Source organism: Notamacropus eugenii, chromosome 5 (assembly GCF_028372415.1).
Source record: "Notamacropus eugenii isolate mMacEug1 chromosome 5, mMacEug1.pri_v2, whole genome shotgun sequence".
Lineage (NCBI taxonomy): Eukaryota > Metazoa > Chordata > Mammalia > Diprotodontia > Macropodidae > Notamacropus > Notamacropus eugenii.
The window spans coordinates 59,381,977-59,395,861 of record NC_092876.1 but is presented as its reverse complement, the minus strand read 5'-3'; the positions used below and the strand labels follow the sequence as shown (position 1 = coordinate 59,395,861).

At 41.4% G+C, this 13,885-nt stretch overlaps 1 protein-coding gene across 2 annotated transcripts in view; it reads right to left on the bottom strand.

Moving 5' to 3' along the window:
• Positions 1–1,706: 1,706 nt before the first annotated feature.
• The window catches only part of MICOS10 (mitochondrial contact site and cristae organizing system subunit 10), a 41,626-nt gene continuing 29,447 nt past the window's right edge, over positions 1,707–13,885 (bottom strand). Inside the window, exons 2-4 of one of the 2 annotated variants that reach the window (XM_072609113.1) lie at positions 10,986–11,033; positions 8,941–9,050; positions 1,707–4,118 (exon numbers count right to left, since the gene is read on the bottom strand). In XM_072609113.1, the coding sequence (XP_072465214.1) occupies positions 4,068–4,118; positions 8,941–9,050; positions 10,986–11,033 (209 nt within the window). In that variant the 3' untranslated portion in view covers positions 1,707–4,067. Of the gene's footprint in view, positions 4,119–5,845; positions 6,086–8,940; positions 9,051–10,985; positions 11,034–13,885 lie in introns of those variants that run through there. The other variant, XM_072609114.1, reaches the window with a different exon arrangement.

Below are 13,885 nucleotides of genomic sequence, written 5' to 3'. Positions count from 1 at the left end.
TAAGCACCAAGAATAAAAGAATGTTAAGAGTTGGAAGGAACCCTAAAAGAGATGCGAGTTGGAAGAGATTTTAGATGAGACTACACCAGAGCTTGAAAGGTCCAGAGAACAGAAAATGTCAAAAATAAGAAAGATTGGAGAGGCCACCATCTAACTTCCTCATTTTACAAATGAAGAAAATGAGGCCTAGAGAAGAGGAGGGACTTGCTGAAAGTCACAGCTAGGAAAGGGCAAAGGTAGGATTACAAACCAGGCTTGATTCCGTCTCTTATTCTTGATTATACTATGCAGCAAACTCCCACTGTACCATATACCAGGTTTATTTCAAATATTAGCCTTCTCATCATTTGTAATGGCAACAAATAGACCACTTTGCCATGAACAGCATTAGAAAAGCTGCACTGGCCTCAGAACCTATAAAGATTCTAACTCCATCTTTGCAACTGACTTGCTTTTTGATGTTGGATAAATCAGTTTCTCTCTGAGTCTGTTTTCTAATCTGTAAAATGAGAGGATTGGCCAAAATAATCTCTAAAGTCTCTTCAAATTCTAATTATGTAGAATTCAATTATACTGAATTATATTCAATACATATTATATTCAACTCCTTATATTCAATTCTTAGGAGTCCCAGATTCTCAAGTCAAAATCTTGCTCTCCAAAAATGAGTAAACTTGCAGACTGCTGCCTTTGGTCCACCATGCTCTAACCCCATGTTTACCCTCAAATAATCCTTTTTGGATCTCAGAGGAAGTGGTGATCGCAGTAGGCTTGAAGGAAAAAACTTGTGATGGCTTCCAGATGAGCTGATTATCTAAACTTGACATTCCTCCTTGTTCTTAGAATGTCCACTCTTGGCCTTCCACCTCTAGCCTTCAACACAATTCAGAATGAAACAATAGGAAACAGCTTCTGCCCCAGGGTCATTCAAGATGAGAGCAGACCCAATGCTAGAGATAACATCCTCTGGAAACTCTTTGCAAACTTTATTTGGTCAGATTCAAGAACAGTCACTCAACAACACAGTCAAATTAAGACCACGCCGGCAAAATGTAATTACAGCTTGGCTGTACATGTGTACACACACACACATAAGTAAGGTAAAAAGGTCAACAGAGAGACTCTGAAGGACTAAATGCAAAATCATCCAGTGATGTCTTGTCCTGAATCTCTACATTTCTTATACCAAGTCAGTGAAGATCTCTTCTTAGAGGTGCATGAGTAAAGTAACGTGCATGAAATGCTAAGCCAGCTCTTGTACATGCTGAGGGGCAACAGGACATAAGGGAATGAGAGATGAACTCCAGGTCAGTGCCCAGGTCTGAGTTCTACCAGGCTCTCCATTCACCGGGTCTGGCACCTCAGGTAAAACACTGTGTCTAAACGTCAGGTTTCCGTCGGTAAAATGGGACGTTTGTACTGCCTGTTTCCTGGGACTGTTAGACAGTAAGCCTTTGTCTGGTGCTGACCTGGTGTTATTATTGTATTCAAAACAATAAACTCAATAAACCTCTGTAGACAGTACTAGGGGGAGTGAATGAATGAATGAATGAGTGAATGAATCCTTCCTTAAGCACTGATGTGCAAAGCACAAGAGATGCAACTAGGAAACTGAAACAGACCCTGTCTTAAGGAGCTCACGCTCTAATGGGTGAAAGAACACATAAAGGTTTCAGCTGAGGATTGGATGAATAAGTCCATGGAACTTAAGATGCATCTTCTTTAATGTCATTTGCACTGATAAAACCATATTCATTTCCCACATTGAATCATGTCACAAAATTTAGTTAAGGTATAGTCTCTTTACAGCAGCTTACATGTGATAAGAAGATACAATATACAGAAATAATAACCCAGAATACATAAATACATCAGAGTGGCAAAACAATGCAGAATACATTAAGTACATCAGAGAGGTTCAAAAATACACAACACAATATAAATGCATTAGAGAGGCACAAGAAAAAGGGCTATGTAAGGTCTGGGGGTGGGGGAGAGTTGTTACTGGTCAGTTATTGGAGTTACAAAAAAAGTAAAAGGTAGTCCTTGCCCTCAAGGAGCTTACAATATGTAACGGAAGAGACAATATACAATGCGTAAACAAGCTATATACAGAATAAATAAAAATAAATTAATAAGGGGAAGGCACTGGAATTAAGAAAGACTGGGGAAAAATCTTATAGAAGGTGGGATTTTAGCTGGGGCTAGAAGGAAGCCGAAGAGTGGGAGGATCAGGAAAACTTTTGCAAGTCTTTGAAGTCCCTTCTCAGAATAAAGACATCTGTGCAGTAAGTCTAGGCCTAGAAAGATCCTTAGAGGTCATCTGATTGCAAATTCCCCAACCCCAAACTGAGGCCCAAAGAGGTTAAGTGATTTGTCCAAAAACACAAAAGAAATAATTAGCAGGGGCAGGGGTGGGGGTGGGCCCAGATCCTCTGGCTCCAGAGCTGGTGCTCTTTCCAACATACCAAGTTTCCTTTTCATTTTGATTAAGTTCTCTGTGATCCTTGCAATGCCAAATTCATTCACCTAAATGAGTTCCAAATACATATTGTTCTGGGCCAAATTATACAGTGTCAACACAGAGTGCATATATTTATATATGTTGGCAGGGTAGGACACTTTGGGGGCACCACCACAATATTCCAGCATCCTGTGCCCAGCTCACTTTCTATCATTTTAAAGCCATGAATTCCTTATATTTGTTTCCAGAAGGGTAACTATGCTAGAGAGAGTTGAACTCTCATAGCCATGGAGGGAAGAGAGCCTCTGACGAGCTGAATTGGTAATTAAATTTGAAGTGGAATAAGTGTGTACTTCTGCCAAAGGCCCTGTGCTGATTCAATGATCACATCCATCATAAGAAGGGAGAGGGAGGGGGAGAAAAGGGGACAAGAGCAGACAACACGCTTTGGACATCATCTTGCTTAGACGGTGGGTAATGTGACTGGACAGAAACACAAAATACTCAACATCAGTTGAATTTGTCAACATCAAACTACTCTCTCAGCTAAATATTTTATCAGAAGCTGTTTCCCCATAGAGTTAACCAGTTTTTTAACTGGTCAACTAAAAATTGTGTGTAAAGGGGCAAGGAGAAAGGGGTTTATCCAAATGACTGCTGCTGAATGAATAATGAGATGGCAAGGTTGTGCTGATTGTACCAAGTTAAAAACCACCCTCCTCAGTAAGATCCAAGGTCAGTGGGGGAAAAATTGATCTATTAATCCACATTGGGTTAAAAAGTAGATGAAAGAAAACCTACGTCATGCAGGTGGATGGGCAATCCACTAAGCCAGTTCATAACAGTATATGTAAGTAGACCAGTGTGGAGAATAAGATTGAGCTTGACTGCAGTTAGGACCCTGTGAAGGACTTTTAAAGGTACAAAGCCACTGCCTGCCACAAAAGCCCACCTTTAAATTACACAGCTGCAAATCACAGGACACTGTGATCTCAAAAATCACAGGTGTAGGTGTAGGTCACCCAAAGACCAACCGTGATGGCATTAGAGAAGAGAATACAGTGGAATAAGCATATCTACTATCCAACATTTATAGGATGCAGAATTGGGAGGGACCTCACAATCATCTAATCCAGGAGTGGGAAACCTGCGACCTTGAGGCCACTTGTGACCTTCTAAGTCCTTGGGTACAGCCTTTTGACTGAGTCCAAGTTTTACAGAACCAATCCTTTTATTAAGGGGACTTGTTCTGTGAAGTTTGGATTCAGTCAAAGGGCCTGACTTGAGGGCCTAGAGGGCCACATGTGGCCTTCAGCCTGAAGGTTTTCTCTTAAGTTCAATGCCCTCATTTTATAGATGAGAAAACTGAGACCTGGTGAGATTAAGTGATTTGCCCAAGGTCACATTAATGGTAAGTAGTAGAACTGAGGTCAATGAGGTCAAGAATCCCAGGGGATAAGAAGATATGGAGTGCTTTTGCACCGGCAGACGGATGAACTCCTGGCTCAAATAAAGCATGGAGAGATACCATGAACAGACTGCAGCGTCTCTTCCCTCCTGATTTCGCTGGCAGGGCCGGAGAAAGATTGCACAATTTGTATTTTCACTTTGTCATTTTTGGAAGTAAATCATTCTTCTCTAGGCCTGGCTCACACTGGAATAGAAACAACTTTTAATTAGGGGTATACCAATCTTAACTTTCAATACTAACACCAAGGAGGCAAATATAGGAGGTCTCAACAGGTCTTCACATTCCCTTCTTACAGAGCGTTTCACTTTATTTAACCGAACCATACACATTTATTAGGTGTCTACTGTGCGACATGAACACAGTGCAAAGAAGACACAAAGATAAATAAGGCACCCATCACCAAGAAAATTCAGATCTGATGATGGAAATGATCGGTATGCTAACAAGTCATAACGACAGTATTCCTATAGTGCCTTAACGTTTATAAAAGGTTTGAGACAAATATCACCACATATGATCCTTACAACACAACCCTGGGAGGCAGATGCTATTATGATCTCCATTCTACAGATGAAGAAACTGAGGCAGAGGTGAAGTGACTTGCCCAGGGTCAGATAGCTAGTAAGTATCCTGAGGCTAAATCTGAATCAGGTTTTCTTGACTCCAGATACAGTACCATATCCACTGTGCCACCTAACTAGGTCTTAAAAACACAAATAAGAATGTAATAAATGTAAACAGCTAATATGTTATCAGATTGAATGAAAGGTTACAGTTTGAGACCAAGGAATCAGAGAAGGTTTTACAGGGGAGCCTTTAAGGATGGCACAAGAAACAATATTAGCAAAGCTATGGAGGTAGAGAAACACAGGGTCATACTGGGCTGGAATCTAGATTATGTCAATGGGAAGATAAAAATGGAAATACAGAGGAGTGCCACTTGTGTAGAGACTTGAAAGCCAGTCACAGGAGACTTGTCTTTTTAAGGGGCAGTGGGAAAGTCTACTCTCTCCCAACTGCCCTGGCTGCTGCCACACCAGAATCAGACAGCTGGTTGTTATCAGAAAAGTAGAAAACTGAACTGTGCCAACACCAATTCACTTAATTAATGGTGTAATACTCTCAGGTGGTTTGCTGGATCCAAAACTCATCTGGGCTTTAGTGGTGTTATGTATGTAAGAAAAGAGGTTCTCTCTGACATGACAAAGAGCTGTTCCTTATGCCCTGTGGCAGGAAGGAGAGGTGAGGCTTCATGCTATTAATCAATCATTAAAACAAGTTATATAGCACATTATACTTATTAAGAATTCAGTAATGATTATATTTGAATTTGTATCTTATTTTTCTTCATGGTGTAGTGGCAAGAAAGCTGGTCTCAAAGTCAAGAAGACCTAGGGTCAATCTTGTCTCTGACATATAGTGGTCGTGTGGCTCTGGACAAATCCCTTAACCTCTAAGTGCTCTGTGGCAGAGAAGGTGCCAGCCTGCCCTTCTCACCCAGGACTTCTCTAGCCCAATGAGGTAACAGGTCCAGTTCTTGTATCCATGTACATCTCAGTCTTGCCCCAGCCCTTTACTGTTTATCTTTTATTGCATTGGATTGATTCCTTATTTATCTCCCTGCTTGGTGTCTTGTATAATGAGGAAGAAAAGGCAGAAGGGTAAAAAGCCTCCCAAATCCAAATCCTGTTCACTGCAACCACCAGCAGCAGCAGCAATCTGCTGGCCTGAGATACACAAGGTGGAGGCTCTTCTATAAACTGTACATCAGGGCATGAGTGGGGAGGGACATACAACAGCTGGTGTTTTGGGAAAACGCCTGAGTAGCTTCAACCAGGTGGTCACAGCTGCTGGCACTTGAATCTTCCTTACATTCACAGCACAGAGTAAGAAACACACAAGACCTCATCCTATTTTCATTTAATTTATTTCTCCTAAGACCTTCTTCTTGCAATTTCCAGAGAGAAAATACAAAACGAGAAACAGACTTGGTTTCAAACACATAAACAGTGTGCTGGAGTATAAAGCATTTACTGATAACATTGTTATAGAAGAATTTCAGCTTACTCCAGGGCACTTCAATATTCCTGAGGAATAAACATGATTTCTCTTCCTCCCACTGGGATGCTGCCAGCCATAAGTCACTGCTCCTGTAAGGTAAGAGCACTCAGATTATTGCTGCAGAGGACTCCCTGCTTTAACCGCCCAATTCATGCTAGAGCCCAGGGTTTCAGTGTGGCCATGATCTTCGGCTGGGACCTTGCCATGTCCACCGCTGGGAAGCCTCCTCCACGAAGCACTGCCTCCTTCCCATCTCACTTCACAGAGGACGAGATCCCTCAAGTCTTTTAAAATTTCAAACAAAGCCCCACCAGCCATCTGTGATCTAAGCTGTTACAGACAAACTTGGGGCCACTAACTCATCTAAGCCTCAAATCAGTATCACATTCTTTTTGAAGAGGAAAGAATGACAGCACCAGAGTAAAGACTCAAGTTCAGATAAAGTAACAAAGCCATCCTCTAATGGGGAAAGCCTGGTTGCTGAGGGAAAAAAACAACCAAAAACACAAACCATTTTCTACTCTAAGCACCAAACGTGAAGTAGACACTGTGCAGCTAATCACCCCTAGGCCACTACCCATGACAGAACATCTTGGACCAATGTCAAGGTTTGAAACAATTAAGCCTCACTGGCTGCCCCCCTTCTTTGCGCCCAAGCACATGGTTGGTCTGTGCCAGGAAAATGGCCAGGCAGGGAGTTGAGGGGGAGGGGAAAAAGACGGCCTGTCCTCAGCCTCAGTGCCACACAAACAGCTGTGCTGCTTCTCAGCATCGGCCCACTGATTACCTCATCCTGAGCTGGACCACCCTTAGCTACAGGACAGAAATTATTCAGTAAGATGGAAGAGGAGGCTGCCAGACTCCTTAGCACGCCAACCCTCCTTGCTCCAAACCCTGTTCGGCTCTAAGTCATCTTGCAGCGAGTCCAACATGGTTTAAAATGAAGACTGCCAAATGGCCAGTGCAGTCTCATTATTTGGGCTTGGGATCTGATTACCCCATCATTAGGTGATCTTGAGTAAGTCACTTTCCATTTCTGAGTCTCAGTCTCTATATTTGTGAAATGGTTTCTGTGAAGATTAATGTAGGGGGTACAGTTCTCGATGGGAAGTTAGCATTGTTATGCCCTGCACCCAGCTTGACCTCTAACACCTTTTAACAGGGGTAGAGGTCCTTTGCCATTTTTAAATGCTTTCCTTCATCAAAAGTTCATGCGGTAATGGGCTCTACATTGTAGAGGGGGCTGAGACATGAACCCCACACTGGAGGGAGAGATGTATTTTTATTAGCCCATCACCAAAACACCTTACCAAGGGACGTTCCCCCTAAGAAAGGGGGACAACGAAGGTTGTTAACACTCTAAGTGGCACTGTATATTCTTTCCTCAAATCAGAGGATTAAACATCATAAAGGCAAATCAATCAAACTCCCAAAATGACCACATTTGTATATGCAATGTCACAGATTACAGGATTTAGAGCAGGAAGGCTGTTTAGTGGTCTTTGAGTGCAACTTCATTTATTATTTTAATAGATGAGGAAACTAAGGCCAAAAGGCGTTAAAGTGATTCCCCAAAGGGATCTGGTAAGTGGAATAACCAGAACATAAATCTTTTCCGAATCCAACTATGTTTTCACTGTACCATACTTCCTCCCAATGTATGACTGGGTCATTTTCCAAACTGTTTCAATCACTAATATCCATCTGGAGACTTAACTAGTCATAGATGGGCAGCAGCACAAGAGTAGAACTCTCTAGGGTTCGAGTCCCAGCTCAACCACAGAAGCCATGTGAGACCATTTCAACTGCTTATTACCTATGTCACCTTGGGCAAGTCACTTAGGCCTCAGTTTTCTCACCTGTTAAAAAAAGGAGGTTAAATAATGTGGCCTCTAAGATCCATTCGAGCTTTAAATCTTGATCCTCTGAACTATCCATGTAATTCTGTAGCAGGTCATTTACCATTTTTAATCTCAATTTCCTCCTTTATGGAATGAGAGGCTTGGAAGGATATCTAAGATTCCTTCCTACGATCCTCTAAGATACCTTTGAGATTTCTTTTTCACATTTTTTGTTCTATGGTCTCTTCCAAATCCAAATATTAAAGGTTCTAAAGTTCCTTGCAGATCTAGCAATGGTATTCCCATGATTATCACAGATGGTTTAAATGCCTGTTAGCAGGTCAATAACTCCTCAGTGCCTCAATTTTCCCACCTGTATCAAAAAACAAAAACATAACACAACCAGGGAATCCCCAGCTGTTATAAAACTACGTAATGATTGTGAGATACTGTGGAACACTGAAGCTGGAACAAAGTTGTTCTACGTGTACTGTTTGTTTGATTTCAAGCGAGAAGCTTTCAAAGACAGAAATTTGTATATCTGAACGTTTATCTGAAAGTGAACAAATAGTACCTAAGACCAGAAAAGGATGAATCTCAGGTTGATTTGGCTCTCAAGATCCAGAGAATTTAGCACTAAATGTAGAATTCAGAGATAGAATCTTCCCTATCACCTTATCAAAACCCTCATATTAAAGAGGGGAAGCCTGAGTCCTAGAGACAGTAAAGCTCAGGCCCCTGATCACACATGCTAAGGAGCAGAGAGCCAGCCCAGGCTCTTTCCCTTCAAATTCAAAGCTCCTTACAAAACAGCACATGGCTTCAAGGGTTAGCCTACAGAAGAGAAGACTGAAGGGAAATAGCAGAGCTGTGTTCAAGTTTTGATTTGTGTTTAGGGAGGACTGTATTCCCCTTTTAACACAATTAGTTCAACATCAAAATGTATTTTAGACCCTGATGGAGTCAGAAGAGCTCAAAGAGCTTCTCCAAGTTCTCTGTCATGGATGGTGCTCTTTAGCCCTGGCAAAAAATGTATTTCCTCTGGAGGAAAGAAGGCAGAATGAGTCAATATAAGGGAAAGGAAATATCAGTTCTGTACGTACTTTGACATATTTTCCATGCAGAAGATATGGGGCCTGGAAGTCATGCTGACAGTTGGAGTAAGCCATTCCCAATCCCATGCCAGAACCAAAGGCTAATGGCCACATCCTTCCTAAGGGAAAGAAAAGCAAAGAAGAAAAAAAATACCAATCCAAAAACATTAAGAAAAAACATAGCTGAAGTTATTACCAAGAATACCAAATACACTAGCCCTCAGCAAACATTAAATCCTTTCCACATCAAGGAAGAGAATTTGCCAGCCTTCCTTAGCTCAATCCTGGCCTTGCCACTTCCTGACTGTGTCACTGTCAACAAGTCATCACCTCTTAGGGCCTCATTTTTCCTCCTCGATCAAATAAGGATGTTGTGCCTTCCAGCTGTGATACCCTTTGATTCTATTGGCAATGTGTGTGCTTCATGGCAAAGAAAGAGTAGGGAAGGTCCATTAACCAACCCATCTAGAATTCATGAGACATTACCAAGATCTGACAACTTCAACAAGCAATTTGTTAAGTAGCCCTACAGTGCTAGATCCTGGAGAAGCTACAAAGATCCCTTGCACTCATGGAATTCAAACTGAGAATGAGATCCCTCTTCCTTTTTCATACATGACTGTTAGCAAATGAGGAAACTTTTAATACAATTACATCAAGTTTACTATTACAGGCTTTTGGACAAGTTACTTTTTTTTCTCTCTGAGCCTGAGTATCTTCATTTGTAAAAGAAGTTGTCTGGGCTAGATCAGGGGTGGGGAACCTGAGGCCTCAAAGGTCACATGTGGCCCTCTAGGTCCTCAAGTGCGGCCCTTTGATTGAATCCAAACTTCACAAAACAAATCCCCTTAATAAAAGGATCTGTTCTGTAAAACTTGGACTCAGTCAAAAGGCTATACCCAAGGACCTAAAAGGTCCCGTGCTCTCACATGGTTCCCCACCCCTGGGCTAGATAATTTCCAATTTCCCACCCAGTTCTAAATCTATGATACTATGTTCTTAATAAACCTTTATTATTCTTCACAAGTGAAAAGGATCCCTAAAATATTAATGCACTAATTAGGGCCCCTTATTTTATGTCAGCTTTGAATATGCTAACAGTCATTTCTTTACAGTAAGAGTGCACAACAAACATGGACATGCTGCCACATGTGCCACAGTGGAACTCTATCTAGAACAGTCAAGGTGGCCAAGAATGATATGTGTTTGTGTTGCTGCAACTTGTATCAAGAAGCCCCCCACTCTTGTAAAAAGCTCTGACCTAGGGCAGACACTTGTATAAGCAGGGGCAAACCGCCTGCCCTCGGGCTTTCTCTCTCCTCTGGAAGGTGGTCACCTCAGAGGGCTGTTACAGATTAGAGAAATGGATGTATTACCTTCATCAAAAAGAAAATGTCTGCACCCAATAGAGCAGGCTAGGTAGGCCCACCAACATGATTGTGAAATCTCTTTTAAAAAGAAAGGCAGCTTTGCTGCTCACATCAGACTCCACTTTTGTCAGGCCCTTCTTTCCTATCTCCTGTGCTTCCGTTCCAATGCTGCCTCCTCTGGGAAGCCTTCTCTGATCCCTCAGCCAGAAACTGTCTCATTCCTCAAGCACATGCTCCACATCCCTAAGGACACTGACTTCATTTCCCCTACTGGGCTCTAAGCTTCTTGAGGATGGGGGCCTTACTGCTCCAAAGTTTAGTCCAAAGAAGATTTAGCTGTCCTCAAGCTAAGCTAAAACCTTGGCTTTATTCATCTTCATATCTTCCACAGTGCATGACACACAGGGGCTTTGTAGATGGCAGGAGTTCAATAAAGTTTGTGGAATGGTCATCAAAATGGAAAAGTACCAATTAATTTGAAATCTATTTCCCTGCTGAGCCTTGTGATTTTACAAGTGGTTAAGTCTTGATCAATGCTCAGGACAATTTCTGAGCTGTCCAACCTATCTGGACTGGATCTGAGCCTGTCTTACACCGCAGTGAAAGGCATGGCGGATCCCCACGTGTTTGCTTTTGAGGCATTTACTCTAACACAAAAGAAATTTCAATAATGGTCGCACTTACTTTTGAAGAATGTAAGTGAGAAAACAATTCCCAATCCAAACCCTGTACCTGTAGAGAGAACAAAAAAGAACCTCGTTAAACCTATTTATCAGAAAACAAATTATGCTATCTCCATTCAATATTGGTAATCCAATTAACATTTAATTTCTAGATTTTTGTCACCAGCAAAACATAAAACTATTTTCCCCTGAACACCAGGAGCAGAGCTGCTCCTGTCTTTTTTGTCCTGTCTTCCTGATTAAACTGTCTAATTCTATACAGTATACTCAGTTTCTGCAACTAGAGATTAAAAACTCCATTCCTCCGCCTCACACAATGACAGCACAAAGAACTGGAAGGCAATATATTGGAGCAAAGAGAGATTTAGGGTCAGCTCACTTAATTCAAATTGCAACTATGCTACTGCCTCTGTGACCTTGAGAAGGTCATGTTACCCCTCTGGGCCTTTGTTTCCTCTCCTGTAAAGTAAAAGGGTTTGATCAGGTTGGGAGTTCTTAACCTGATGTCACTGACCCCTTCTGGGAGTTTGTAAGCTACAGATCCTTTTAAAGGATTATGTTTTTAAATAATTGAACAAATTGTTAAATTTTAGTTAGGTTAAGTGAAAATAAAAATGAATTTTTTTTTCCCCATCCAAGTTCATGTACTCCTTGAAATTTATTCACTTACCCCCAACCCATTCCCCAGGATTGGATATTGCCTTGGGCTCCTTCTAGCTCTAAATTTATGATCCTATGACAATACCTTAACAGTCATCTAGTTTAAACCATAAGTGAATAGGGATACCTTGAAGATAGTTGGTCTTCAAGACTTAGACTGAAGGTCTAGGAAAAAAATTTACTTAGAATCATAGAACCTGAGTTCCAATACCAGTTCTGATTGTGTAACCTTAGATAAGTAACTTTGTTTCTCTAAGCTTCAGTATTATATACAGAATGAGGGCCTGGAAGACTCCTTTCAACCAATTTTCACATGGCAAAGTCTCTAGACCTATCACCATCCTGGCTGCTGTCCTTTGCACAGTGTTGTCCATGCCCTTTTTCAACCAAGATATTAAGAATGGTACGCAACAAATACAGATGTGTATATAACCAAGACAGTGGACAGTAGGACCATCAGCTCCCAGAATTTAGACACTATGCAGCCTGGGGTCATGATGGCATTCTGGCAGCCATGTGACCCTAATCAAATCATATTGAACTTGCAGTCTATTAAAATCCTATTGAAAGACTCTCTAAAGTACAAAAATTGGTGGACAGCTTTCTTCAGAGACTTTCTGGGATTCTCTCACCCATCCTGCATGAGAATCCTATCCACAGGGTAAGGCATTAATGAGACTCAGTAATTATCTCCTAGAACACACTTCAGGCAAAGGAGGAATGTTGAAGAATCTAGAAAAAGAACCCTTTCCCTGAGTTATAATGGTACTGGCCTGGGAGTCAAAAAATCTGAGGATCTGAGTCCTACTTTGCAGCTTTCTAGTCACATAACCTTGAGTCCTAATCTAGAAAATGGGCATAACAAAAATACTTGCTCTACTGATCTCCTAACACTGCTGAGAAGGAATAATGCAACTGAAAACAGCAAAAGGCAGCTAGAGTTTGATTAAATGTAATTACCAACCTTACTCTCAAGGGAAAAATGAGGAAATAACTCTTCCTCTTCATAGAGAAAAGGCAGTCTAGGGGCATGGAACACTGCATATACATGCATTGTCAGAAGCATTCACTATTTGAGTTGGTTTTATTTAACTACTTTCCAGTTACAAGGGATGGTTTAACAGAGGGGCATATTGCTAAATGGCTTTAACTCTTTTTAAAGGGATAATATAGAAATATAAGTTATTAATGTCATATCTCTATTAAAGTCATAGAATCATAGATTTAGAACAGGAAGGGGCTTCTAATCCAACCTCCTAATTTCACACTGGGGAAGATGGGGCCCAGAGAGGTTAAGTGTCATGTCCAGGGGCAGTCTACACCTAATTATAAGTGTCTGAAACAGTATTCTGATTCAGGTCTTCTGGACTCCAAGTCCAGGACTCTCTCCCCTGTGCCACCTGGCTTTCTCCAATGTCCCACAATCACAGAATTTGAAGTTGGAAGAGACTTTAGTGGCAGGCTATGTAGCCCAGCCCATGCCTGAACAAGAATCCCTTCTATACCACACCCAAAAATGGTCATGAAGTTTTTCCTTGAGGTCTCCAAGTAAGGGAGTTGCTCTCCCCATTTTGGACAGTAAAGTGTTTGGTAAATTCTTCCTAATCTCCAGCCTGAACGTGCCTCTTTGCAAATTCTACCGATTATTCTTAGATCTTTCCTCTTTGGCCAAGCAGAACAAAATTAATGCCTCTGCCATGTGACTACCTTTCAAATATCTAGAGATCATCATGTTCCCAAGAAGACATCTCTTCCCCAGACTAAACACCCCCAATTTTTTCAAGGGATCTCATATGATATGAACTCCAGACCCTTCATCATCATTTTTGCCCTCATCTGGAAAATTCAGCTTTTCAATGTCTTTTCTAAAAACGCAGCAGCGCCCAGGACTGCACACAATATTCCAGATGCCTTACGAGAGGTCTAGTGCAGAAGGATAATCACCTCCCTAGTCATGGACACTGTCTCTTAACAAAGCCTAAGATTACATTCACTTTCTTGCCTGCTCTATGACACTGCTGACTCATATTGAGCTTACATTCCACTAAACCCCTGGATCTTTCTTAGACAAGCTTTTGTCTAGGCATGCTTCCTCCATCTTGTACATATGTATGAAATTGAGTCTTTGAATCCAAGTAAAAGACTTTATATTTATTCCTATTAAATTGAATCTTATCAGATTCAGTCCAATGATACAACCCGTCAATGTCTTTATGAATCCTGACTCTTTCACCCCATCAC